Genomic DNA, 26940 nt, shown 5'->3' on the forward strand with positions numbered 1-26940 from the left:
TGTAATAGGTTCAGGATTTCCAGACTTCCCAGTTTTTTGGGAGAAGTCAGAAATGAAGATTTTGATATGGAATTCCCTAACTTAAGTGTTGGCAAATCAAACATTCCAATAGTGGAGTTGGTGGGGGAGAATATTTATTGTAACAGGTATAGAGTTCTGACAATTAAAATCAGCCTTGTGGACTGCCAGTCTGTGATGTCTTTGCTGTGTAGAGTGGTAGGTAAGGAGACAGCCAAAGATAGATCTCTAATGATACCCCCAAATGCTGGGAAAAGTTGCCTATGGCAGATTTAGAAAGAATGTCCAGAGGGGCATATCGGTGGCACAGTCAGATGTCTGACTCTTGGTTTTGGCTTGGGTTATGATATCAGGGTTGTGGGATCATGACTCGCATTGGGCACCATGGTCGCTGTGGAGTGTGCTTGAAGTTCTCTCTCTTCCTCCTTCTGCCTCTCCTGCTCATGTTCTGCTCTTTCTCTAAAATAATAAATGAATAAATCTTAAAAAATTCCAGAGAAGTAGGGATCCCTGGGTGGCGCAGCGGTTTAGCGCCTGCCTTTGGCCCAGGGCGCGATCCTGGAGACCCAGGATCGAATCCCACGTCGGGCTCCCGGTGCATGGAGCCTGCTTCTCCATCTGCCTGTGTCTCTGCCTCTCTCTCTGTCTCTCTGTGACTATCGTAAATAAATAAAAATTAAAAAAAAAAATTCCAGAGAAGTAGAAAAAGTATAGAGGAATAGAAGGTCTCAGGTGCTGAGTAAAGATAGTGTTTCAAAAAGGAGAGAATTACTAGCAGCATCACCTTCTGTAGATAAGGACTGAAAAATGTCTACTGAAGTTAGCAACAAGGGTCACTGACCCTTGGCAAGAGTGTTTTTAGTGGAGTTGTGAGGTTAGGAGGCAGGATTGCAATAGACTCAGGAGAGAATTTAAGTGGAGAGAGACAATGTACACCTCTTTGATAAAGCTTGGGTATGAAGGAAAAAAGAATGGAAGTTATGCAGTATGGGTTCTTACCCAGGTATTTATGGATATGCATTTTTTTTTTTTTTTGGAGAGAAGCCATAAAGCTTTCCATCACCTCTTAAAAGAATTTATAATCCAAAAGAACAACTTCTGTCAGGGCCCTGTAATTGAATGAAATGGGCGTTCTTATAAACTGGTAAGAAAGGAGCCAATAGAGCAGGAGAGCTAGAGTAGGAAGAGGGTGGTGGAGGACTGAAAGCAGATGAGATCCAGAGTATTTGGTAGAGGGACTAATTTAGATAAGAAAGAAAAAAATGAGCGTAGGTGCACATTTATAAGTAAATGGCAGGAAACGAAGTAGCTTTCTGCACATATTTTTTTTTTTTTGCACACAGTTTTTAAAATAAAGATTTATTTATTTGAGAGAGAGAGAGAATGCAGTGGGGAGGGGCAGAGGGAGAAGGAGAGTGTCTTAAGCAGACTCCATGCTGAGCCTGGAGCCTGACACAGGACTCCATCTCTTGACCCTGAGATCACAACCTGAGCCAAAACCAAGAATCAGATGCTTAACTGACGGCGCTACCCAGGTGCCCCTGTGCACAATTTTTATTTTCTCTCTTATATTGGGGGTGAAATGGGATTTGCTAAAAAATAAGTGAAGAGAGGTGAAATGTGATGCTTGAGGAAGGTGGAGACCATTTGAAGTAGTTGTAGTGAAGAATGGGAGAAATCTAGGGAAAGATACATTTTTTCTTTTTAAAAAATGTTTTTTAATTAAAATTAAAATTTTTAAAGATTTTACTTGAGAGTGAGTGAGAGAATGAGCATGATAGAGGGAGAGGCTAAAGGAGAGAGAGAAACAGACTCCCCACTAATCAGGGAGCCTGACATGGGGCTCAATTCCAGGACCCTGGATCATGACCTGAGCCGAAGGTAGATGCTTAAACAACTAAGCCACCCAGGTGCCCTGGGAAAGATATTTGGATCATGTTGAGGGTCTGCTTGTGATTGAAGATCATTACTAGCGAAACCATATTGAAAATGGTAGAGCCCCTCCACCCCCAGCAGCCCAAGGAGAGCAGAAAAAGCATGAAAATTGATTGTGATTGGGGTCTTGCCAGGTAGGTACAGTTGAGAAGAAAAAAGGGACAAAAGAGACAAAGGTATTAGTTGAGATAGAGGGGGCATGAAAACCAGTACAGTATAGAAAGTAATGAATTTGTGGAATTGGAGGTCTCATAGAGGGGAAAGAACATGGGGAGCATTGGAGTAAGTGGGAAAGCTGTAGAGATCGAAGTCAGAGTACATTTGTAGGATTAGGAACAGGGTTCCCCTCCCAAGTAGCCAAAACAATCTTGAAAAATTGAAGCAAAGCTGGAGGCATCACAATTCCAGACTTCAAGCTATATTACAAAGCTGTAGTAATCAAAACAGTATGATACTGGCACAAAAATAGACACATAAAACAATGGAACAGAATAGAAACCCAGAAATAAACCCACAACGATATGGTCAAATTAATCTTCAAAAAATTGGAAAGAATATCCAGTGGGAAAAGAACAGTCTCTTCAACAAATGGTATTGGGAAAACTGGAGAGTACATGGAAAAGAAAGAAAGTAGACCACTCTTTAAAAAATTCAATTTTTATTTTCTTTTTAAGTAAACTTGACACTCAACCTGGGGCTTGAGCTCATGACCCTGAGATCAAGAGTTGCATGCTTTACTGACTGAGCCAGCCAGGCGCCCCCTGGACCACTTTCTTACACCATACACAAGATTAAATTCAAAATGGATTAAAGACCTAAATGCTGAGACATGAAACTATAAAAATCCTAGAAGAGAACACAAGCAATAACCTCTTTGACATTGGCTATAGCAACTTTTTTCTAGATATGTCTCCTGAGGCAAGGGAAACAAAAGTAAAAATAAACTATTGGGACTACATCAAAATAAAAAGCTTCTGAAGAGCGAAGGAAAAAATCAAGAAAACTAAAAGGCAGCCAGCAGAATGGGAGAAAATATTTGTAAATGATATATCTAACAAAGGATTAGTATCCAAAATATGTAAAGAACTAAAACTCAACACCCAGAAAATGAATAATCCAATTAAAAAGGCATCCAGATGGCCAACAGATGAAAAGATGTTATCACTGATCATCAGGGAAATGCAAATCAAAACTACAATGAGATACCACATCACACCTGTCAATGACTAAAGTCAACAAAAGAAACAACAGGTATTTGTGAGAATGTGGAGAAAAAGGAAACCCTATGCACTATTGGTGGCAATGCAAACTGGTGCAGCCACTCTGGAAAACAGTAGGGAGGTTCCTCAAAAAGTCAAAAATAGAACTGCCCTATGATTCATCAATCACATTACCAGGTATTTACCCAAAGAATGCAAACACACTAATTCAAAGGTATTTGTGCACCCCCATGTTTATGGCAGCATTATCTATAATGGCCAAATTATGGAATCAGCCCAAGTGTCCATCAATTAATGAATGGATAAAGATATGGTAAGTGTACAGTGTAATATTCAGCCATAAAAAGTGAAATCTTACCATTTGCAATGACCTGGATTGTGAAATAAGTGAAATACTAAGTGAAATAAGTCTGAGAAGGACAAATGCCATGTGATTTCATTCATGGAATTTAAGAAACAAATCAACAAAGGGAAAAAGACATATATTTTTTAAGATTTGATTTATCTATTTGATATAGAGACAAAAAGCACAAGTGTTGGGGAGGGGGGAGAAGAGGAACAGAAGGAGCAGCAGACTCCCTACTGAGCAGGACCCTGGGATCATGACCAGAGCCAAAGGCAGATGCTTAACCAACTGAACCACCCAGGTGCCCCAAGAGATAGATTCTTTTTTTTTTTTTTTTAATTTTATTTATGATAGTCACAGAGAGAGAGAGGCAGAGACATAGGCAGAGGGAGAGGGAGAAGCAGGCTCCATGCACCGGGAGCCCGATGTGGGATTCGATCCCGGGTCTCCAGCATCGTGCCCTGGGCCAAAGGCAGGCGCCAAACCGCTGCACCACCCAGGGATCCCAAGAGATAGATTCTTAATTATAGTGAACAAACTGATGGTTACCGGAGGGAAGTGGGTGGGGGGATGGGTTAAACAGGTGATGGGGATTAAGGAGTACGCTTGTGATAAGCACTGGGTGATGTATGGAATTGTTGAATCACTAAATTCTGTATTTGAAACTAATATAACACTGTATGTTAACTGGAATTAAAATAACTTAAAAAAGGAACAGGTTTTTTTTTTCCCCCCTAATCAGAATTGCCAGCTGTGTTTAAAAAAAAAACAACCCACAGATGCTCAGGTCTGATTCTGGATCAGCTGAATCAGAATTTCTAGGGAGTTTGAAGCATCTTCATATAAAAAGTTCCACATGTGATTTAAATAAAATTTAAAAAATTACATATAGTAAAATTTGGTCTTTTTGGAGTATAGTTCTATGAGTTTAACAAATGCATAGTGATGCCCATTATTAGAGTACACCGGAGGAATAGGTTTGATAAGGAAGATATTTTTTTTAAGTTTTATTTAAATTCAATTAACATACAGTGTATTATTAGTTTCAGAGGTAGGGTTCAGTGATTTAATCAGTTGCATGTAACACTCAGTGCTCATTACCCAGTTACCCCATCCTCCGCCTCTCCTCCAGCAACCCTGTTTGTTTCCTAAGTCTCTTTATGGTTTGTCTGCCTTTCTGATTTCGTCTTATTTTTCCCTCCCTTCCTCTATGATCCTGTTTTGTTTCTTAAATTCCACACGAGGGAATCCCTGGGTGGCTCAGTGGTTTAGTGCCTGCCTTTGGCCCAGGGCGTGATCCTGGAGTCCTGGGATCGAGTCCCACATCAGGCTCCCTGCATGGAGCTTGCTTCTCCCTCTGCCTGTGTTTCTGCCTCTCTCTCTCCTCTGTGTCTGTGTCTTTCATGAATAAATAAATAAAATCTTTTAAAAAATTCCACACATGAGTGAAATCATATAATTGTCTTTCTCTTAATTGATTTATTTTGCTTAGCATAATACCCTCTAGATCAAAACCATAATGAGATACCGCCTCACACCAGTCAGAGTGGCTAAAATTAACAAGTCTGGAAACAACAAATGTTGGTAAGGATGGAGAGAAAAGGAAATCTTACGCTGCTGGTGGGAAGGCAAGCTGATACAGCTGCTCTGGAAAACAGTATGAAGGTTCCTCAAAAGGTTAAAAATAGAGCTACCCTACCATCCACCAATTGCACTACTAGGTATTTACACCAAAGATACGAATATAGTGATCAGAAAGGGCATTTGCATTCCATGTTTATGGCAGTGATGTCCACAATAGTCAAACTATGGAAAAAACCCAGATGTCCACTGAAGACATGAATAAAGATGTAGTATATGTATATGCAATGGAGTATTACTCAGCCATCAAAACAGTGAGCTCTTACCATTTTCAATGACATGGATGGTGAGGATGATACATTTGTTTTTGAACACCATCTAATTTCATGTTACACTAATGCTGGCAGCCATAGAGTTAAGATTATTACACTGAATCGACATTTTCTCTATTAGATCAGGGATGATGCAATTTTTATTTATTTAATTAATTATTGTAGAGAGCCAGATAGGGTATACTTCAGGCTTAGTAGATACATTTGGTCTGTGTTGCCTATTCCTTGTGTGTATTTCCAGCTATTAAAAGATATAAAAATCATTCTTTGCCCTGTATGAAAACAGAGGGCCATAGTTTGCTGACCCCTGGTAGATAATAAATAACAACAATAAATCAAACTGATTTGTAGCATTTGCTGATTTCTGAAGTGTAAATACTCCCACTGTGGCTGATTTTAAGTTACCAATGTGTTATACTGAATGAAGAGTTTGAAAGAGATGTGCACAAAGTACTTCTATACAATTAACAATTGTAGATAGGTAAATAAAACAGTAAAATTTTAATGAAGTAATGAATTTTGAGTGTTTATTAACACCCCCCTTTTCTTCAAAGATTTTATTTGAGAGAGAGCACAAGTGGGGGATGGACAAAGGGACAGACTTCCCTGCTGAGCGAGGAGCCTGCTGCAGGGTTCAATCCCAGGACCCTGAGATCATAACCTGAGCAAACATCAAGCTGACGTCAGACACTTAACTGACTGAGCCACCCAGGTGCCCCCCCCCCCCATGTAATCTCTATACCCATTGTGGGGTGGCTCAAACTCCCAACCCCAGATCAGAGTCGGATGCTCCACCAGCTGAGCCAGCCAGGTGCCCCACCTTTATTTTTATTTTTTTTAATATTTTATTTATTTATTTATTCAAAGAGACAGAGAATGAGAGGCAGAGACACAGGCAGAGGGAGAAGCAGGCTCCATGCAGAACGCCTGACGTGGGACTCAATCCAGGGTCTCCAGGATCACGCCCTGGGCTGCAGGCGGCGCTAAACCACTGCACCACCGGGGCTGCCCCCACCTTTATTTTTTAAAATTTTTATTATTTTTTAAAGATTTTACTGTGTGAGAGACACACAGAGAGAGGCAGAGACACAGGCAGAGGGAGAAGCAGGCTCCATGCAGGCAGCCTGACGTGGGATCTTGGGACCACGAACTGAGCCAAAGGCAGATGCTCAAGCGCTGAACCACCCAGGTGCACACCCCACCTTTATTTTTAATATAACTTTATTGTACATTTATATAATTTAATTTTTAAGAATGTATATAACTTTGGCTTGCAAAATTCCTGAAAATGTAACAATCAGCTTTTGCTAATCTATATGAATTGGCTTTAACATGCTGTTGAAGCTAAGCCCTAGAGAGGTGAGATAATTTCCAAATCAATTTTAAGTGCCAGAATCAGAATAAACTCTTTTAATTTGGCTTTTCTTTTTAAAGATTATTTGAGAGAGGGGAGTGCATATATGCTCAAGAGCTGGAGGGGCAGAAGGAGAGGGAGTGAGATTCTCAAGGTCATTCCACCCTGGGCATGGAGCCCAATGCTGGGCTCAATCTCGTGACCCTGAGATTACAACCTGAGCCGAAACCAAGAGTCAGTGCTTTACTGACTGTGCCACCCAGGTGCCCCCTGATTTTTATTTTCATCAAAACAATATAAGTTCATAATTTAAAAAGTCAAAAATTGACTTCAAGGTTTGTAGTGGGCTCCCTCCTCCTCCCCCCCCCAACCAAAATAAAACCCTAGCAGTTCCCTAGTGTACTCTTTTTATCCTCAGTTTCTAATCTACAGAGCTAACATTTAAGTCTTTCAGTTTTTTTCTTCTGATTTCTACCTCCCTGTTTTTCATAATGCGATATTATTGACTGCTTCTAAGGAAGATGGGGAGTTCTCTTAGGCCTTACGTACTCTTCTTCTTTACCCATTTTTCCAAAATACTTAATATGACAATTATAATTGTTTCTTAAATCTTTTTTTTTTAAGATTTTATTTTTAAGTATCCTCTATACCCAAAGTGAGGCTTTGATTTACAATCTTGAGATTAGGAGTTTTTATGTTCTACTGACTGAGCCAGCCAGGTGCCCCTTTAATTATCTTTTAGTATTTACATGTTATGATCATGTAAACAGTGCTCACAGGTAAGCCATTAGTATATTATTACATCGTATATAATTTTTCAAAATTAATAATTGCCATAAATTTTATTTATTTTATAATTTCCATAAATTTTAAACATTTGCCTGATTTTTAAATGTACTTATGACAGCATTATCCCCATACTCTGTGACAGAACTATAAAACTTGTCTGACTCAGTGTAGTTAAACATTAGATAATTATTTCCATTTTTTTTCCCCCTTCAACATACCCACTAAGCTGCCCTTCATTTATTCTATTGCTAGAATCCCAACTATTGTTTACAACTGTCATCCTGGTACTCCTGTTCACCATTACCCTGGTGATTGCTTTTGCTTTTCTCCTTAGCATTGGCATCCATTTTCCTGAATCCTACATATCTTTTTTCCCCTAGGTTTATCTTTTCCTTTTGCTAGAGCTTCCTCAGAAAGGATTCCAAGAGAGATAAGTTCTTTGAGATCTTGCATGTCTGAAAATGTCAGTCCTACCCTCATGTAATTGGTAATTTGGGCAGGACATATAATTATAGCTTGAAAAATCATCTTCCATCAGAATTCAAAGGTTTTTCTCTAGTGTTCTTAGTTTCCAGCCTTGCTGTTGAGGAATTCAAAGACATTCCAGGCCTTAGTCCTTTGTGATGTTTTTTTTTTTTTTTCTCTTTATCCATGATGTGAAATTCCACAGGGATGTACTTTGATGTGGATCTTTTTCATTTATTATGTGGCATACTTGTGGACTTTTTGTTTTTAAAGATTTTATTTATTTGATAATGAGAGAGGGAGAAAAAGAGAAGAGAATGAGCAGGGTGGGAGGGAGAGGGAGAAGCAGAAAGCAAAGAATCTGATGTGGGCTTGATCCCAGGGCCTTAGGATCATGACTTGAGCTGAAGGTAGCTGCTTAACTGACTGAGCCACCTAGGTGCCTCTTTGGTGCGGACTAATTTGTGTCCTTCATTTTTGAATATTTTTTCTTATATTTTAAATGTTTCTCTCTGTTTTCTGGAACTTCTGTTAGTTGAGTATTGGGTCTTCTGGGTTTATCCTCTGATTATTTTATCTTCTATTTTCATTACTTTCTTTTTTTGTTGTATTTCTTGGGAGATTTCCTCAACGTTTATTTGCCAACTCGTCAGTTGAGGTTTTTAAAAAAACCTCTTGTAATTTTAATATGTAAGGGCTCTTGTTCTTTAATGTTAATTTATTATAGATCTTGTTTGTATTTAACAGATGCAGTATTTCCTGAGGATGTTATACTTTTTTGTGTGTCTGTGATGTTTTCCTCTTGAATTCTCTGTTTACTTCTAAGTTCCTTTGTTTGGTTTGATTTTGGTTTTATTTAATTTTGATAGCTTTTTAATTTTTTTTTATTTTATTTATTTTTTTTAAAGATTTATTTATTCAGAGAGAGTGAGAGAGAGGCAGAGACACAGGCAGAGGGAGAAGCAGGCTCCATGCATGCAGGAAGCCCGACGTGGGACTCGATCCCAGGTCTCCAGGATCACACCCCGGGCTGCAGGCGGCGCTAAACCGCTGCGCCACCGGAGCTGCCCTTGATAGCTTTTTAAATGTCTTCTGGTTCTTTTAAAAAATTATGGTAAATATACATAACAGACTTAACATTTTAATAATTTTTAAGCGTACAATTCTTTGGTATTAAGTACACTCACATTGTTGTATAACCATAACTATCATCCATCTCCAGACCTTTTTCATCTTAACTAACTGGAATTCTTTTTTTAAGATTTATTTATTTGAGAAGAGAGCACAAGCCAGGGGGAGGGGGGAAAAGCAGACTCCCCGCTGAGCAGGGAAGCTCGACTTGGGGCTCCATCCCAGGAGCCTGGGATCACGACCTGAGCTGAAGGCAGATACCTAACTGACTGAGCCACCCAGACACCCCCTCACTGGAATTCTGAACCTGTTAAACACTAACTTCCCATTCCTCTTCCCCCTAGCCTCTGGCAGCCACCATTCTACTTTCTCTGTGAATTTGATTACTCTGCCTACCTCATATAAGAGAAGTAACACAATATTTGTCCTTTTGTGACTGACTTATTTCTCAAAGATTCTTCATGAACACGTCTTCAAGATTCCTCCTCCATGTTGTAGGATGTGTCAGAACTTCCTTTTCAAAGTTTAGTTCTTATTTAAGAATGATATACTAAAAAGCTGATTGGAAGCTCTATCCTTGTCAGTGCGTGGCTGTGTTAATTGGAGGCCTTCACTGAAAGTTGAGAAGATGGTGAATATCTTTTTCATTGGTAACTCCCAAATATCCATATTTTTAGGTCTTTTTTGGATTCTTGTCAGTTTCCCCAGAGAAAAATCTCCCTGACTCCTCCCTGGGAGTATAAGCTTGGTGGTTCAGTGTTAAGAAAACTGAGGTGGGGAAGGAGGTTGGTATAAATATCTTTTCCTTAATTCTGCTGTTTTCTTTCTTTCTTTTCTTTCAAGAGAGATGCAGAGACATAGGCAGAGAAGCAGACTCCTTTGGGACTTGATCCCAGGACTCTGGGATCACGACTTGAGCCAAAGGCAGACACTCAACCGCTGAGCCACCCAGGTGCCCCAATTCTGCTGTTTTTAATAAAGGACTTAACCCTAGTCTCAGCTGTGCTTGGTGGTCCCTGAATCTAGAGCCTTTCTAGTTGTTTCTTCGGCTTATAAGTTGACAGGCAGCATTTGTGCAGGAAGTTACTTGATTGCTTGGGGGTTGGGATGGAGAACTAGAATCTAACTACTTTTTCTGTAGACTGTCAGTTCTGGTTATGGCCCCATCCCTCAATCTTCCCTGCAGAGATGTGTTGTGCTTTTAATTTTTTGACTTCCTAGAGTACAGTACAGAATTAGATTGTTTTTTTATTGAACTTTCTTCAGGTTAGGTTTCAATTTTGCATTCTACCAATCAAATTCAACCATTTTCTTTTTCTTTATAACATTTTGTTATCATCAGCTGTTGTTTCCTCATCTCTTTGCTATTGTGTGTTTATACCATTAAAAATATATTTTATTGCCAATTTGAAGTGATTTTAGAGGTGGTAAAGAACCACATGTATTAAATCAACTGTATTTTAGCTATTGTAATCTACTTCCCTTTTTTTTTTCTTACCCCATAGAAGCTTTTCAAAGAGAGACCTCTATAAGCTGCTTGCTACTCAAAGTTCGGACCAGCAACATTGGTATCACCTGGGAGCTTGTTAGAAATGCAGAATTCCAGGCCCCAAACCATACCTAGCAAACCATATTCTACATTTTTATAAGACCCCTAGGTTATTTATAATTTATTACAGTGTGAGAAGCACTGGTCTGATTCACTGTGCTTGTTACAGTGCTTGACACATGTTAGGTGTCTTTTGTTGGACACACAGAAATTTAGAGAAGACTCTGTAGTTGGAAATAATGTTTTGAGATCAGAGTACAGATATAATTTGAAGCTTTGGGGTTAGATGCAAGTATAGAATAAAAAGTGGGTCGAGGAAATAATCAATTTTAAGGTGTGAATGAAAGGAAGAAAGGGCTTTCTAGAAAAATTGAGAGCTAAGGAAGAACAAAGGCCCACATCCATAAGATGTGGAAAAATGAGCAACCTTCCAAGAGCTTGGGCTGCAAGATTTTAGTAGTGTTCTTCAGGAACAGCCAGGTTTCAGAGTAGGCTGGGAAGTGGGGGAAAAACAATTTCTGGAAAGATACTGAAATTATAAGATAGTTTAATTACAGTGTAGGGGGAATGATCAGGGAGGAAGCCCCAGAGGACATAATGGAATGATGAACAAGGAGAAGATGATTTAGTGGGGAGGCAGCTACACTGGGTTAAGAACACAGGAGGTGACAGGTGGCTAAAATGAATTTTCACTATTCTTCACCTTGTACTCTCTGTTTCAGGCATTTCTTTAAATTCTCTCTTGGGTTTGGTTTTTTTTTTTTTTTTTTAATATACACGCTCTTCTTTGGTCTGGGATATTATCTTGTTTTCCTTGACTCTCTCTAGATTTAGTGCCCTTATTTTGTGCTGGCATCCTGTCCTTTCTGAGTCTCTTTTTCTTTTTCTTTTTTTTTTTTTTTAAAGATTTTTATTTATTAATGAGAGACAGAGAGAGAGAAAGGTAGAGACCTAGGCAGAGGGAGAAGCAGGCTCCATGCAGGGAGCACAACACGAGACTCAATCCCAGATCCCCAGGATCATGCCCTGGGCTGAAGGTAGCGCTAAACAGCTGAGCCACCCAGGCTGCCCTCTTTTTTTCTTTTTAAAGATTTGTTTGAGAGAGAGTGGACAGGAGGGGCAGGAGGAGAGAGAGAGAATCTCAGGCAGACTGCTTCAGAGCCCGACACTGGGCTAGTCTTAGAACCCTGAAATCACGACTCGAGCCAATAGTGGGTACCCAACAGACTGCATCCATCATTCAGGTGCCCCCATCTCTCTCTTTTTTTTCAGTTGAGATATAATCATATAATAAATACCCTTTAAAATATACTTTAAAAATACTTTTACTTGAGGCACCTAAGTGGCTCAGTTGGTTAAGTGTCTGCCTTCACCCCTTGACCAGGGTCCTGAGATCAAGCTGAGCAGGGAGCCTGATTCTCTTTCTCCCTGTGACCCCCCCCCCCACTTGTCCCTGCTCTCTCTCATTCCCTCTCTATCAAATAAAATCTTTTTAAAAAATAATTTAACTGTGTTTAACCATAGCATATGGTTAAAAGGTAGGTATTATATATTTTACTTATTTAAATTGCTCACTGGACAGTTGGTCTTATTACTGTCTTTGTCATCTAGCCTAGCACCTATATCTAACAGCTAATATTTATTGATTGCAGTGTGTCATACACTGTTTTAAGTTTGCATATATTGACTCACTTAATTCTCATAGGATGTGGATATTACTTTCATCCTATTTTATGGATGGAGAGAAACAAAAGCCTAGGATAAGTAGGTCAGTCACTGTTGAATGAACACATTTACTGTGTATACGGTGTACCAGGCACTGTGCTATATGTTTGGGATTACAGAATTAAGAAAGTCTTTGGTCAGAGTTTCAGACTGAATGTTGGTTAAAACTTCACCCTGAAATGAGGGATATATAGCTGGGTTCTGGTTTTGTAGTACTTGGAATCAAAAGGCTTGACGGTCTCTCCTACTGCTTATATAGTTAGATGTGCTGCATCTCCCTCTAGCACAGACTGGAGACATATATTCAAATGTTGTTTTACCCTTTTTTCTTCCATTTTTTTATTTAGAGACATCCTTTATAAAGTCAAACCCTAGCATAAACTGTAAGGGCTGAGACCTGCCATCCCCCCCCCCCCAATTTTAAGAAGTACCTAACTCTGATTCTTAATTTTTTAAAAATATTTTATTTATGTATTCATAAGAGACACAGAGAAAGAGGCAGGGACACAGGCAGAGGGAGAAGTAGGCTCCATGCAGGGAGCCTGATGTGGGACTCGATCCTGGGACTCCAGGATCATGCCCTGAGCCAAAGGCAGACACTTAACCACTGAGCCACCCAGGCATCCTTGATTCTTAATTTTTTTAATTAAATATTTTATTTGGAAATAATTTCAAACTTACAGAAAATGTGCAAAAATAAGAATGCAAAGAACATAATCAGTTTCACTTGTTAACATTTATTCCATTTGTTTTATCATTCATATTCTCTCTTTATATAAAGTCATACTGCTTTTTTCTGAACTATTTGAGAATAAGTTACAGTCATTTCAGCCCTTTACTCCTGAATACCTTAATATGTATTTCTTAAGAATAGGGAATGTTCCTTTATATTCCACAGTGTACCACAGTTATCAACTTCAGCACATTTAACTTTGATATGATACTTTACTGTTTATAGATTATTTGTAGATTATGACTGAAGAAATAATCTTTTTAGGGATCCCTGGGTGGCGCAGCGGTTTAGCGCCTGCCTTTGGCCCAGGGCACGATCCTGGAGACTCAGGATCGAATCCCACGTCGGGCTCCCGATGCATGGAGCCTGCTTCTCCCTCTGCCTGTGTCTCTGCCTCTCTCTCTCTCTCTCTGTGTGTGACTATCATGAATAAATAAATAAAATCTTTAAAAAAAAAAAAAAAAGAAATAATCTTTTTACAGTGTGGTAGCCCCTAAATACCTTTTTTTTTTTTTTTTTTTTTTTTTTAAGATTTAGTTACTAATTCATGAGAGACAAAGAGAGGGAGGCAGAGGGAGAAGCAGGCTCCCCGCGGGGAGTCCAGTGTAAGACTTGATCCTGGGACTCCGGGATCACACCCTGAGCTGAAGGCAGACGCCCAACCGCAGAGCCACCCAGGCATCCCCTGAATACTTTCTTTAATTAAAAAATACCAAAGTGAATTTTTGGAAATTTTTTTAAAAAGTTGGAAAACACAATAGATTAAAATGAAAAATTCCTCATAACTCATTTTTTTAAAACATATATAAGGAAAACATACAGGGACACCTGGGTGGCTCAATGGTTGAGCCTCTGCCTTCAGCTTCAGGGCGTGATCCTTGGTCCCGGGGTCTAGTCCCGCATCAGGCTCCCTGCGAAGAACCTACTTCTTCCTTTATGTCTCTGCCTCTCTCTCTCTCTGTCTCTCATGAATGCATAAATGAAATCTTTTTTTTTTCATAAATGAAATCTTAAAAAAAAAAAAAAGTACACAAAGTGCCCTCATCCCTGTTATATACACTATTAACAGTTTCTGGTTTTTTTTAGATGTCTTTATGCATCTATATACATACATGTGCACAAAAACACATACACATTTGTGTGTATATGTTCATATATCTACATATTAAAACTGAATTTAAAAATCTTTGTGTATTGGGACGCCTGGGTGGCGTCCACTATCAGTGAAATAGTTCACTGATAGCCAAACCGCTGCGCCCCCCAGGGATCCCAAGTTCACACTTTAAATTTAAATTATAGGATGCCTGGGTGGCTCAGCGGTTGAGCGTCTGCCTTCAGCTCAGGGCCTGATTCTGGAGACCCAGGATCGAGTCCCACATCAGGCTCCCTGAATGGAACCTGTTTCTCCAACCCTTCCTGTGTCTCTGCCTCTCTCTCTCTCTCATGAATAAATAAATAAAATCTTAAAAAAAAATCCTTAAAAAAACTTAAATTTTTTTTTTTTATTTATGATAGTCACACAGAGAGAGAGAGAGAGAGAGGCAAAGACACAGGCAGAGGGAGAAGCAGGCTCCATGCACTGGAGCCTGACGTGGGATTCGATCCCGGGTCTCCAGGATCGCGCCCTGGGCCAAAGGCAGGCGCCAAACCGCTGCGCCACCCAGGGATCCCCAACTTAAAAAATTTTTAAGATAAATTTAAATTATACACTTTAAAATTCATACACTTTTAAAGTGTATATAGTACATTCACAGAGTTTTGCAACCATCACCACAAACAGTTTTGTAACATTTTCATTATCCCACTCTGCACACATTAGTTGTCCTTCCCTTTTCCTCTTTAATCCCACCCCTAGCCCTAGGCAACCATTAATTTACTTTCTCTCTCTGTAAATTTGTCTGTTCTGGACAGTGGAATTATCTAAATATGTGGTCTTTTGTGACAGGCTGTTCACTTAGCCTAAATGTTCTTTGGTTCATACATTTTATAGAATATTTCTTTCTTTTTACTGCTAAATAATAATCTATTGTATGGATATATACCACATTTTATTTACCCATTCATCTATTGATGGATATCGAGTTGTTTTCACTTTTTGGCTATTATAAACAATACCATTATAAACCTTCATATACAAGTTTTTGTGTGGATGTATGTTTTATTTCTCTTGAGTATATAACCAGGATTGAAATTGCTGGATATATTTTGAGGAACTGCGAAACTGTTTTCAAAACAGTTGCATCATTTTATATTGCCATCAGCAGTGTACAAGAGTTCTAGTTTCTCCATATTCTCACCAACACTTGTCTTTTTGATTACAGTTTACCTTTGAATAACATGGGAGTTAGAAGCACCAATCCCCATGCAGTCCAAAATCTGTGTATAACTTTTGACCCCCTGAAAACTTATATACTAATAGCCTGTTAACCAGAAGCCTTATTGATAACAAAAACAGTTGTTTAACACATATTTTGTATGTATTATATATTGTATTCTTACCGTAAAGTAAGCTAGAGAAAAGAAAAAGAAAATCATAAGAGAAAATACACTTTTACAGTACTGTACTTACCGATTGTATAAGTTTATGTTGTCTGTTTACAAAATGAATGTGTTTGGTACCTACATTATTATATGATAGAAAACACTAAGATATCCATATTACCAACGCTAGACATCAAAAATGAAAAGATACTGTGAAAATTCATGTTTAACAGATAATAATTTATGCACTGATAACGAAGCATCAGTACAATTGGCAATGATGATGACAAAAACACCTGATGCAATTCTTGCTATATACTTATTAGATTTTCATATCAAGACACATGTACAACAGATAAATTTATTAACTCTATGGTATGATGATGATTTGCTGCTAAGTGGAATTGGGTCATCATAAAGATCTTCATCTGTGCCACCTTCATGTTGAATAGGTTGAAGAGAAGGAAGAAGAAGAATTACTTGTCTTGCTGTCTTAGGATGGCAGAGGCAGAAGTGGTGGAGAAGGTGGGAGGAGAAGCAGGCATGCTTGGTGTAACTTTGTGGAAATATGTAGTAATTTCTATCTGACATTTTTGCTTTTTTATTTTTCTAAAAAATGTTTCTATACAGTACCAATCCTTCCATTATTTCTTTTTTTTCAGTGCTTGTGTCATATCCTAAATGAAGTCAAAAGCAGTTTTGAATATCTGGAATCCTTCTGCCACATTGTCTAATGTCAATTTGTTTTCTGGAACTGCTTCTTTACCTTCTTATCATATGACACCATTTCAGAAGCACTCATCTCCGTCATGTTGTCCTCTGTTAATTCCTCTGGTGTGGTATCACTTAGCTCTTGAATTTCTCTAAGATCCATATCTTGAAACTCTTCACTCACCACCTTTTTCTTCCCCCCCCCCCCCGCCCATATCCACAATCTCTTTCAAGATTTCCTTGCTTGCTCTATTGTAAATCCTGTGAAGTCATGTACAACATCTGGACACTATTTTTTTCCAGCAGGAATTTATTGTTTTGGGTTTGATGGCTTTCACTGCTTTTTCTGTAACAGTGATGGCATCTTTAGTGATGTAATCCTTCTAGACCTTCATGATGTTCTATCAGGGTTCTCTTCTAGACCATTGGCAATCCTTTCCAAAGAGTACTGTGCATAATGAGCCTTAAAGGTCTTTATGACCCCCTGATCTAGGTGCTGATTTAGAGATGTGTTTGGGGGCAAATAGACCATTTTAACACTTTTGGTGTTGAATTCATGACCAGGGACATTGTCCAATATCAAAAGAATTTTATTTTATTTTATTTTATTTTATTTTATTTTATTTTATTTTATTTTATTTTATTATTTTTATTATTTTTATTATTTTTATTTGTATTATTTTATTATTTTATTTTTTATTTATTTTATTTTTGTTTTTATTTTTATTTTTGTTTTTGTTTTTGTTTTTATTTATTTTTATTTTTATTTTTTTCCAAAAGAATTTTAAAAGGCAGTCCTTTACTGGCAAGGTACTTCTTGGCTTCAGGAACAAAAAGCATCAATGGAACTAATCCAGAAAAAGGATTCTCGTTGTCCAGGCCTTCCTGTTGTATAATCAGAAGACTGGCAGCTGGTGTTTATTTTTTCCCTTCAAGGCTTGGGGGCTAGCAGCTTCCTAGATAAGGGCAGTCCTCCTAATCATAAGCCCAACTGCATTTGTGCAAAATGGTAGAGTTAGCCCCTGTCTTTTTTTTTTTTTTAATCCCTTCCTGTGTTAAATCTTGGTGCTCACTTCTTTTTCTTACCGATGAATGACCTTCGTGGCATTTTTTTTTTTTTTCCCAAAAAAAAGGGCACTTGTGTCTGCATTAAAAACCTATTCAGGTAGACATCCTTTCTCGTCCATGATTGTCTTAAAAAATTTTTTTTTATTTTTTTTATTTTTTTTTATTTTTACGATAGTCATACAGAGAGAGAGAGGCAGAGACACAGGCAGAGGGAGAAGCAGGCTCCATGCACAGGGAGCCTGACGTGGGATTCGATCCCGGGTCTCCAGAATCGCGCCCTGGGCCAAAGGCAGGTGCCAAACCGCTGCGCCACCCAGGGATCCCTCGTCCATGATTTTCTTATGGGCCCCTGGGAACTTGTCTGCTCCCACCTGGTTGGCAGAAGATGCTTCTCCTGTTATCTTGACTTTTTTTTTTTTTTTTAAGATTTTACTTTTTTCATAAGAGACGCAGAGAGAGAGCAGAGACATAGGAGAAGCAGGCTTCTCACAGGGAGCCTGATGTGGGACTCGATCCCCAGACCCAGGATCACGCCCTGAGATGCTGGGCACCCAGGCATCCCTGTTATCTTGACATTTTTAAAACCTCTTTCTAAAATTACCAAACCATCCTTTACTGGTTAAATTCTCCAGTTTTGGACAGCCCGGGTGGCTCAGCAGTTTAGCGCCAACTTCAGCCCAGGCCTGATCCTGGAGACCAGGGATCGAGTCCCGTGTCAGGCTCCCTGCATGGAGCCTGCTTTTCCCTCTGCCTGTGTCTCTACCTCTCTCTCTCTCTCTCTCTCATAAATAAATAAAATCTTTAAAAAAAATTCTCCAGTTTTAGATCCTTCACCTTCCTTTCACTTTCAGTTGTCCTATAATGGTGTAGTTTTTTTCTTGAATAATATTAGAATCTATAATTAGGCCTTTCTTAGAGCAGTCCTGCACCCACGTAAAAGCTGCATTTTCAGTACAGCATAAAAAGGTATATCCTAAAACGTGCAAAGTTTTGTGCCAACTGGCATAGCCAATTTGTGGCTTCACAAATTTTTTATTATTTTTTAAAACAATGGTCTTTAGGCTGGTGGACAACTGCAGACCTCAGTCAAGCAATTCACTTTTTCTTGTAATGTCATGACTCTTCTTTGCTTCTTGGGAGCTTCTAGCCTCACTAGTGGCACTTTGTATGGGTCCTCTGGTATTACTCGAGGTTTATGGTACTGCGCTAAACACAAAAAGTATGCAAGAACCATGGGAGATTACTTTTTACTGCAATATGCAATTCACTGGAGAGAAACTGCTCATGCAGATATGATTAGTGTCACAGGGCATTTTATGCTGATACTCGTAACACTTGAGCTCACTGCAATAGCAACAAGAGATGGCTACAAAATTATTACAGTAGTACAGTATGTACTACAGTTTATGCAGTTATTTAGTACTGTATCTTTACCTTTGTTTACATTTCTGCCAACTGCAAATGGGGCCATGTACAGTCTGTTTGCATAAAATGTTGATAATTTTAACTTTTTATGATTTGTGTATATTTTATGGTAGTAAATGATAAGATAGACTGGTATATACATATATTTTATGATAAATCTTTTTCTTAAGCTTTTTGATATTTCTAGCTTTTGATGCTTTCTCTGCAAGATTTTTCAAACTTGCAAATCTTCAAGAAATTTTCTAGTATATTTATTGAAAAAAAATCTGTGTATAAGAGGACCCATGCAGTTCAAACTCATATTGTCGAAGGGTGAACTGTAAAGTCATCCTAGTATGTGTGAAGTGGTATCTTTTTTCCCCCCAAAATTGATTGATTCATTGATTTAATGGGGTGGTGAGGAGGAGAGCACTAGCAAGTGAGGGAAGAGGCAGAGGGGGAGGGAGGGAGAGATAATCCAAGATTATCTTGCTCAAATGACTAAGTAACCCAGGCACCCCTAAAGTGGTATCTTATTGTGATTTTGATTTTCTTGATGGCTGATATTATCTATTCATGGGTTTGTTGGCCATTATCTTCCTTAGAGAAATGTCTATTCAGGTCCTGTGCCCATTTTTATTTCAGTCATTTGTCTTTTTATTAAGTTGCAAAAATTCTTTATGTATTCTAGATACAATTTTGTTTATCATATACAAGATTTACAAAGATTTTTGCCATTCTGTGTGTTGTCTCTGCATTTTCTTGATGTCATTTGAAGCACAAAAAAAAAGTTTTATAGTCTTAGCTCTTACATTTAGGTTTTTGGTCCATTATGAGTAAATTTTTGCATATGATATGATATGGGGGCCTAACTGTATTCTTTTGAATGTGGGTAACCAGTTGTCCTAACACCATTTGTTAAAAAGACTATTCTTTTACCACTGAATTTTCTGACATGCTTGTTAAAACATTTGACAGTAAGCGGTTTCTGTTTTGAAGAACATATTCACATTGTTCCCCTCTTCCATCCATATTATCTCAACTTTTTCATTAGTATAAAAATGTAGAAACCATCTCACACTTCTAGAAGTTGCAAGTACAGTCCAAATAACTTGTTTTTTTGAACCATTGAGAGTAAGTTGCCAACATGATACATACCCTACAATGATCATGTTTGTGTGTATTTTCCAACAAGAACATTATCCTACATAACTGCAGTACACAATCAGAAAATTAATGTTGATGGATTATAATACCAATCTTAATCCTCAGCTTCCATTCAAGTTTTTTCCTTATTCCAGTAATATCCTTTATAACAAAAAGGATCTAGTCCAGAATCACACATTGCATTTGTCATGATTCTCTAGTCTTTTTCAGTCTGAAACAGTTCCTCAATCTTTCTTAATTTTCATGACCTTGACAATTTTGAAGATTACATGCCAGTTTTTCTGTAGAATGTCTCTAAATTGTGGTTTTTCTGATGTTTCCTCATGATTAAACTCAGTTTATGCGTATTTGGCAGGAATATCACAGAAGTGATGTTAGTGTCCTTCCAGTGCATCCTACTTGGGAGCCCAAGATTTTATCATTACTGGTGGTATTAACTTGATTGATTACTTGATTAAAGTGGTGTTTGCCAGGCTTCTCCACTATTATTATTTATCTTTTTACTTTTGTGACTAATCATTTTGTGGGAAAGCCCTTTGAGATTATATAAATCCTCCTTGTTAATCTTTCAGTTTTTCATTTATTTATTTATATCTGCTTGGGCACATGGATTCTTATTTTGCTTGATGGCTTATATTCCCTTACTATCATTGTTTGTATTGATGCTCCAATTGTTCCATATTCGATAGTGGGAGACCCTTCAAGCGGGCTTCTTTATTCTTTTGTCATGGCCACTCATTCTTAGAGCATTTGCTTATTAATTTTTGGCATAACATGGTATTCAAGGTTCATTTGGTTCTTGCTCTAGCCTAGCTCTACCTCAACCCTGGACTTGGCTTTTCTTCAAAGAGTGGCTCTTTTATTTATTTTTTCCTTTTTTTAAAAATTTTATTTCCTTTTTTAAAAAATTAAAAAAAAAAGATTTTATTTATTTATTCATAGAGACAGAGAGAGAGAGAGAGAGAGAGAGAGAGAGAGAGAGAGAGAGAGAGAGGCAGAGATACAGGCAGAGGGAGAAGCAGGTTCCATGCAGAGAGCCTGACGTGGGACTCTATCCAGGGTTTCCAGGATCATGCCCTGGGCTGCAGGCGGCGCTAAACCGCTGCGCCGCCAGGGCTGCCCTTTTTTAAATTTTTTAAAAGAGCAGTTCTTTTTAGTAGAGAATAGTATTTAAAACCAAGATCTGAGTGCTAATTATGCATATTGGGGGTTGCTGCTGATCTTATGACCTCTTGGGGGACAGAGCTAGGGAATAGTTCTATTCCCTGTATGTACAGACATTTGCATCTAGAATCTGTCTTGCTATTGAATCATGAGTGTGTATCAATGGCTATAATTCCAGTTCCAAACCAGAAGGATCATTCTGTTTTTTCACCTTTCCATATCTAACTTCCTTTTTAGATAGACTGTGAGAAATCTGGTTCCTATTATTTGTAATAGTTTTACTTATTTGATCTATCTCTCTGTGTATACCCATTCTCTTATAGCCATTGCCGAATTTCCCTTGACACCTCCCAGCCTTCCCTCCCCCAAGTAGAAACTCTTTCACCCTTATCTGACAGTATTGGTATGCCTTCTTCTGAGGACTGCATCCTCATTGCCTTGGTCTCCATGACTCCATGCTACATGGGCCCTGCACAGCTGCCCTTCTTCCTTCATTTAACTTTAACACCTCATGCCAGGCTGCCTCAGTGAGGATCTCCTCCTCATCCTCCTCAAGCATTGAGATCCTGTGCTTCCTGCTGCCCTCTTCTGTAGACCTAATCCTCCTTCACCTGCTTTGGGCTCTGACACCAATTCTTGGCCACCGTGACTTAATGGCTTTTGGACTGAATTGTTTGTGAAGGGGCTTTCTTTACATTGTCTTTTGAGAGATGATGAGGTTTTTTTGGACATTCGTTCAGAATTAAAAGTTAGCAGTTTATAAGAAGGGGGGGAAACCCCAAGTAGCTTGAAAATTTCACATTTTAGGCAGTTAATTGGTGGAGTTCTAAAAGGATTCCTTCTTTGCCTAACATTTAACATAAAATAACATTTATTTTAATTTATAATTATTTGAATCTTAATGTACATTGGTTAATGAGCTGTTCCTGATTGAGGAAATTAGAAAACAAATATTAATTTACATCTACAAAATAATATTAATTTTTCTTCTAGCTCTTCCACCAAAGCCACCTAAGCCAATGACTTCAGCCGTTACAAATGGAATGAAGGACAGTTCTGTTTCTCTTCAGGATGCAGAATGGTACTGGGGGGATATCTCAAGGTAACTAAAATGCTACTATAATTCAGTGCAGTTTAGAAACAAATCATTTTTGAGAAGTTAAAAATAAAACCTTTTCATGCCCTGCTAGTTGTCATTTAAAGATTACCATTTTAAAAATTGTGAGAACATGGGATCCCTGGGTGGCGCAGCGGTTTGGCGCCTGCCTGCCTTTGGCCCAGGGCGCGATTCTGGAGACCCCGGATCGAATCCCACGTCGGGCTCCCGGTGCATGGAGCCTGCTTCTCCCTCTGCCTATGTCTCTGCCTCTCTCTCTCTCTCTCTCTCTCTCTCTCTCTCTCTCTCTCTCTGTGACTATCATAAAATAAAAATTAAAAAAAATTAAAAAAATTGTGAGAACACTTCAAAAGTTTCTAAGTACTGTCCTTCCCACAAGAAAATCTTTAAATTACAGTTGTGGTTATTACTTTTAATACTGTATTAAGCATAGGTTTCTGAATAAATGAAACTTAAAAGATTCAGGATAGTTACGTGTGTTTTTGTATAAAAGATAGTATAGGTACCTAATTTTCTTTACCTTTCTGTGTCTAAGGCAACAGTTCCACAATCTTTGCATGCACAAGAATCCACTGAGGTGTAGCCCAGGAATGTGCATTTAACAACTTCCCCAGATGATTTTGAGGCACTCTTCACATGCCTCATCTTGAGAAACAGGACTCTAGAACAATAAAATGCTTTTGGGGTAAAATGTAGTTTTGGAAAACTTTGAACCTAGAAAAGGGGGGAAAATACATATTGAATATTCAAATTTCTTATTTTTCTTGAATTTTGTTTTTAAAAAAGACTTACTCATTTCTGTCAAATTGGGTTCAAGGTTGATGCTGTATTCCTGTATACCTGTATTTTTTTCTTTAGTCTGTTCTCTTCAACTACCAAAGTGGCACTCATTTCTTTTTTTTTCTTTGTTACCATTTTAACCATCTTTAAATGTACAGTTCAGTGGCATTAAGTATATTCGCAGTATTGTTCAACCGTCACCATCATCCATCTCTGGAACTAGTTCATCTTCCTCAAAGAGAAACTTTGTACTCATTTAACACTAACTGCCTTTTCCTCCTATTCTCCCCAGCCCTGGAAACCACCATCTTACTTTCTGTTTCTATGAATTTGACTACTCTAGGTACCTCACATAAGTGGAATCATACAATATTTATCCTTTTGTAACTGGCTTATTTCACTTAACAAATGTTTTCAAGGTTCATTCATGTTGTAGCATGTATCAGAATTTCCTTCCTCTTTGAGGCTGAATAATATTCCATTATGTGTATATACCACATTTTTATATATTCATTCATCTGGCCATTTGTCTTTGAACAGTTGGATTGTATACAGCTTTTGGCTATTATGAATAATGTCGCCATGAACATTGGTATATAAATGTTTATTCAAGCCCCTGCTTTTATATTTTTTATTTTTATTTCTTTATTATTGGGGGGGAGGGGCAGAGGGAGAAAGAGAATCTTAAGTAGGCCCCACACCCAACTCGGGGCCCAACATGGGGCTTGATCTCACAACCCTGAGATCATGACTTCTGAGATCATGACTTGAGCTGAAATCAGGAGTTGACTGCTTAACCAACTGAGCCACGCACGAATGCCCCTCAAGTCCCTGCTTTTAGTTCTTTAGGGTGCATACCCTGAAGTGGAATTTCTGAGTCATATGGTAATTATGTTTAATTTTTTGGAGGAGATTTAATATATTTTATATTAAAATGGATCAGAAAATTTTTAGAATTGTACAATGAAAGAGCCTATTATATTTAAATACCATTTAAATTTATATTCTAAGACTTTGTGGGTCTGTAACTCAGGAGTCTTCTATGTCCTGCCATATCCTGAGTGTTCTAGTGTTTTTTTTCTTAGAGTTCTAAACCAGCTCTGCAGGAGGATTTTGCCATCAGTATAAATTCAAACTGGAGATTAAATCGAAAGGTTATGAACTTAGTGAATCTTTCCCTCCTCTTATCAGACACAGCTGCCACTGTTGCTTAAATACAACCTACTTTCTAAACAGCTGCTGGTTTTTCCTGAAACCCTACAAGTTCAGACCTGCCTAAGGAAGCCCTAAAGGCTTAATGGAAATACTATCCCCTACAGACGGTTGAAATCTGGAAGGGTTTAAAAAGCAAATAGCCCTCCTTTAGATTGCATAATACCAAAAATCAAAACAAAAAGATCATATCTAAAAAAAAAAAAAAAGATCATATCTAAGGGGAGGAATTAAATGACCCCTGAAAGCCCCCATAATTCTGTGACCTTAGACATACTCACCTAACTAGCCTTAGTAGTAATATGTAAGGAGAACAATTAATGATTACATTTTTTCCCATTTTTCCTATAATCCTATTTTTCAGGGAGGAGGTAAATGACAAATTAAGGGATATGCCAGATGGTACGTTCTTGGTCAGAGATGCCTCAACAAAAATGCAGGGGGATTACACCTTGACTTTGCGGTAAGTATTTTTCAGTATTTTGACTAGTGTTCTACTAGTGTTGTTTATTCCTGGGTATATGGAGATTTTTATATGTATTTAAATGTTTACACATTTAAAAATATTTGTACTAAAAAATAAAAATAAAAATATTTGTACTTAATTTAGATAATTTTTAGTTGTTTGGCTTACCATCCTTTCCCTATATGTTAAATATTTAAGTGTTTTATATGAAAATGGCAACCATTTTCATTTTTATGTAGGAATAAAACAAAAAGGCTAAAATCCTTAAAAGTAAGTTGCAAAGGTAAGAATTATACTGTTGACCTTGTGAGTGAAGTAGAAGTCATCAGCCTGAGGTTATTAATGATATGTTGGGAATCCACCCCTTTACTAACCCCATTGTTTTCCTCAGTGCAGACTTCAGAGAGTAAAACTCAACAGTTTAGGCTGATGAAGATATATATAAGATAAAGCAATTCTCAGCCTCCTCTGTCATGCCATATGTGTGGGCATTTTAGAATTTCCTAAGTCGTAGACATATCTATCACCTTTTAAATTTACAAAGATGGGACTTTTATTTTATTTTATTTTATTTTTTTAGATTTATTTATTTATTCATGAGAGAGAGAGAGAGAGAGAGGGAGAGAGGCAGAGACACAGGCAGAGGGAGAAGCAGGCTCCATGTTGGGAGCCTGACGTGGGACTCGATCCCAGGACTCCAGGACCGCGCCCTGGGCCAAAGGCAGGTGCCAAACCGCTGAGCCACCCAGGGATCCCCAGATGGAACATATATTTTAAAATATTAGGAAAACTGCATCAGATATTTTTACATTTAATTTTAACAGTTAAGGGATCCCTGGGTGGCGCAGCAGTTTGGCGCCTGCCTTTGGCCCAGGGCGTGATCCTGGAGACCCGGGATCGAATCCCACGTCGGGCTCCCGGTGCATGGAGCCTGCTTCTCCCTCCGCCTGTGTCTCTGCCTCTCTCTCTCTCTCTGTGTGTGACTATCATAAGTAAATAAAAAATTTTAAAAAAATTAATTTTAACAGTTAAAATAGCCTAATTATAACAGTGTTATTTTTTTAAAGGGACTGTCAAATAAAAATATAATGAAAACAGCAGTGATAACAACTCCCTTGTACTGCGTATTTTACATGCCATATCTTCTTATTCCTTACAACAACCTTTTGTGGTTGGTATTATTAAGATTTCCATTTTATAGACAAAGCAACTGAAGCTTAACCTAGTTAAGAAACTTTCCTAAAAACACACAGCTGGTAAATGGCAGATAATGGATTCAGATCCAGATTTACCTGACTCCTTGCTGCCTTTCTGCCTATCTTTAGGAAAAATCATATATTTTGTGTTAGAAATTTGGAGTTTCTGGTAAGGACATTATAAGAAGTTAATACCTCGGGACTTTAGTTGTGCTGAGGAATAATCAAAGTTCTGTAATGATTCATTTGACTCAAGTTTTGTTTTCTGCTCCCGTCAGGCTTATCTTTATCACTCTGCAAGGACTGCTAAACCAATGACCATTTCTCTCATCTTACCTCACCTGACCTCTTAGCAGTATTAGTCATAGGCACTTCTTCCTAGAAACAGTTTATTGTCTTGGCTGTTATGACATCACACTCTCCTGATTTTTTTCCTAACTCTAGGCCAACCATTCCTTTGCTTGGTATGTAAATATCCAGTGTTCCAGGCTGGGAGTTCAGCCTCCTCCTTTTCTCTGTATTCATTCTCCCAAGGTGAGCTTGTTCTGTTCCATGGCTTTAATATGCAATTACATGGTGATGATTCATAAACTTCATCCCAGCTCTGACCTCCAGAACTCCACATGCATATATCCATTTGCCCACTTGACTGTGCCACTTAGATAACTAGGGGACATATTAATTTGAACTTGGTCAAAGAAGAATTCTTGATTTTTAACCCAGTTCCTCCTCCTCAAACTGTTTCTCTTCTATTTACTTTTTTTTTTTCAGAAATAGAATCACCATCTTCATAGTGCTCAAATTACAGCTCTTTTTAACCCTCCGTTTTTCCCTCATCCTCACATCCAAATCCATCATTAAATAAGTCCTGCCAACTTTACCTCCAAATCTGTATTCATAATCTCATCATATTTCTCTACCACCCAAAATAAGCCGCTGTCCTCTTGCTTGATCTTTTGCAGTTGTTTCCTGACAGGCCTCTCAGCATCTTATAAA

The 26940-nt window shown here is 38.2% G+C and overlaps 1 protein-coding gene across 2 annotated transcripts in view; it reads left to right on the forward strand.

The window, feature by feature from the left end:
- PIK3R3 (phosphoinositide-3-kinase regulatory subunit 3) overlaps nt 1-26940 on the forward strand; it is a 124025-nt gene that overhangs the window by 54225 nt on the left and 42860 nt on the right. Inside the window, exons 2-3 of one of the 2 annotated variants that reach the window (XM_055342011.1) lie at nt 22167-22275; nt 24647-24745. In XM_055342011.1, the coding sequence (XP_055197986.1) occupies nt 22167-22275; nt 24647-24745 (208 nt within the window). Of the gene's footprint in view, nt 1-22166; nt 22276-24646; nt 24746-26418; nt 26479-26940 lie in introns of those variants that run through there. The other variant, XM_055342012.1, reaches the window with a different exon arrangement.

Source organism: Nyctereutes procyonoides, unplaced genomic scaffold (assembly GCF_905146905.1).
Source record: "Nyctereutes procyonoides isolate TBG_1078 unplaced genomic scaffold, NYPRO_anot_genome, whole genome shotgun sequence".
Taxonomy (NCBI): Eukaryota; Metazoa; Chordata; class Mammalia; order Carnivora; family Canidae; genus Nyctereutes; species Nyctereutes procyonoides.